This window comes from Stereum hirsutum (genome assembly GCF_000264905.1).
Source record: "Stereum hirsutum FP-91666 SS1 unplaced genomic scaffold STEHIscaffold_4, whole genome shotgun sequence".
Lineage (NCBI taxonomy): Eukaryota > Fungi > Basidiomycota > Agaricomycetes > Russulales > Stereaceae > Stereum > Stereum hirsutum.
The window spans coordinates 1,505,655-1,507,605 of NW_006763134.1; the positions used below are offsets into that span (position 1 = coordinate 1,505,655).

A 1,951-nucleotide genomic window follows, 5' to 3' on the forward strand; every position below is an offset into this window, starting at 1 on the left:
ATCTGAGTCTTGATTCTTCGCCTCACCTCGGGTTATGACGGTTGGGACGACACATTTCGGTGCCAGATGGATGCTCTGGCGACTGTCATACGCGCTGTCTTTCGACACCTCGGCCTCCCTCCCCCTCTGCGCTGAATTCGTTGCCCCAAACTCTTACAATCCGCAGAAGGGTGTACCAACCCAATGGCGAGCTGTTCGAGCGGCCTTCATTCCAATTTCTAGGTCCTGATCAGGTGGTGAGGCCTTGGAGACGTACGAGTCTTATGATGGGCGATGTTCTGGATGTAGCGATATATCCGGAAGTCGTGCTTTTGCAAGGGGAGGACGGTTTACCGAGAACCTCTGTCTTTTTCTCATTCACGAACGTGGTGCGGGTCAAGCGTCGTATCGATCTTGTCAGGGTGTGTATTTCGCTTATATCTTGCATTTGCAAATCTCATTGTTCGTGTAGGAAGGTATGGGCCAATATCGCCCTCCGTTCATCAGACGCCGCAATGATTACAGAAGCGACGGGAATATGGGACACACGGTTCACACCTCAGTAGACAACGGTGGTACGTTATCTTGTTATTTTGTGCATTGCTTTATTAATCTCGGTTCGCAGACGAGTCGCCCACTGAAGATATACTCAGACTTGTTCGCGATGGGAACATAATGGCCAGATCCCCCGACGGGGACGACGAAGGCTCAATGGAAGAATCAGACGACGGATCCTCCATTGACAGCGTGGATGTCTCCAGCGAAAGCTCCACCGACGTATCAGATGGCTCTGGCGATTCTTCCACAGACGACACACATAGCGCTGGCAGGTCCTCCCCGTCTGCACAAGACGAGGGATCGGGTGACAGTGTGGGCTCTGATGGATCGGATGACGCTATGAGTGTGGGGGACTACGAAGACGATGGGTGGATAGTCCAGGACGATGACGTTGGGAGCAGTGGTGACGACGAGGGCGATGAGTCTGATGAAGGCGAGGGAGATGACGAGTACGATGGTAGAGTGGACCTTTGAAGTGTACTTATTGCAATGGCTTGGTTTTTAAGGACTTATGTATTCGGCTTTTTTGCATATATGCGCTCGTATTTGGTGTCTTGCTCGTATTTGCAATTGTGATATTAATAGGTTCGCGCTACCTCTGATCGGAGGGACGGGCGCGTCCGTAACTACTCGAGCACTTTCTGCCTTTTCTCCGCCTTCACGCTTGCACCATACGTTTCATTCCCCCGCCCGGAAAGACCTCATCACTACAAACCAACTCCGGTCATTAAATGGCTACTTTGCCCTACAACCCGTCGCTCCCCTCGTGCTTTGCCAGCAGGGTCCTCCCGTTGCTTTTGAAAAACATACCTCTTCGGGAAACTGTCAATATCCGTCTTTGTAGCGCTGAATGCAACCGAACGACTCAGGCGTACTTCTCACAAAAGTTCGAAGAACTACTGGCGCGATACATTGTCGATGTGCTCGCATTTCGGAATCTCCTGCGAGAGACCCAGTCGGTGATATGTGGTTCTGAGGCGCTCAATTTCGCCTTGCACGGGACGGATTTGCCGCTGCTTTCCCCCTCTGACTTGGACCTCATGGTGTCTCCACTGCACGCCATCACGCTCGCCTCTCATTTGCATACGGTCGAAGGTTATCACGTTTTGCCAATCGCTCGGCCCATCGAACTCAAACGCGTCGTCGACAGTCGTCCCGGGGTCGTCAGTATGACCCGCCTCATCCATCCAACCCGCGGCCAAATCGATATCATATGCAGTTCGCGCCTTAACTCCACACACCCTCTCGTCTACTGCCCATGCTCATTGCTCATGAACTTCTTGACGGCGGACGGGCTGGCTGTCTCTTATCCGGCGTGGACTTTTCGCGGGCAGAGCGTTCACACCGATTTACTCCCTGGCTCGTCGTCGGCACAAGACTATCAGTCAAAGTGATGGACTGGGGCTGGGTGACC

The 1,951-nt window shown here is 52.9% G+C and overlaps 1 protein-coding gene across 1 annotated transcript in view; it reads left to right on the forward strand.

Annotated features, from left to right (window-relative positions):
* Positions 1-1,931, forward strand: part of STEHIDRAFT_154769 (uncharacterized protein) — a gene marked incomplete at both ends in the record, with an annotated part of 3,134 nt that extends 1,203 nt beyond the window's left edge. Inside the window, 5 exons of the mRNA XM_007301926.1 lie at positions 223-401; positions 452-554; positions 605-986; positions 1,123-1,303; positions 1,407-1,931. Of these exons, the coding sequence (XP_007301988.1) occupies positions 223-401; positions 452-554; positions 605-986; positions 1,123-1,303; positions 1,407-1,931 (1,370 nt within the window). The remainder of the gene's footprint in view (positions 1-222; positions 402-451; positions 555-604; positions 987-1,122; positions 1,304-1,406) is intronic.
* Between the last annotated feature and the right edge of the window lie 20 nt (positions 1,932-1,951).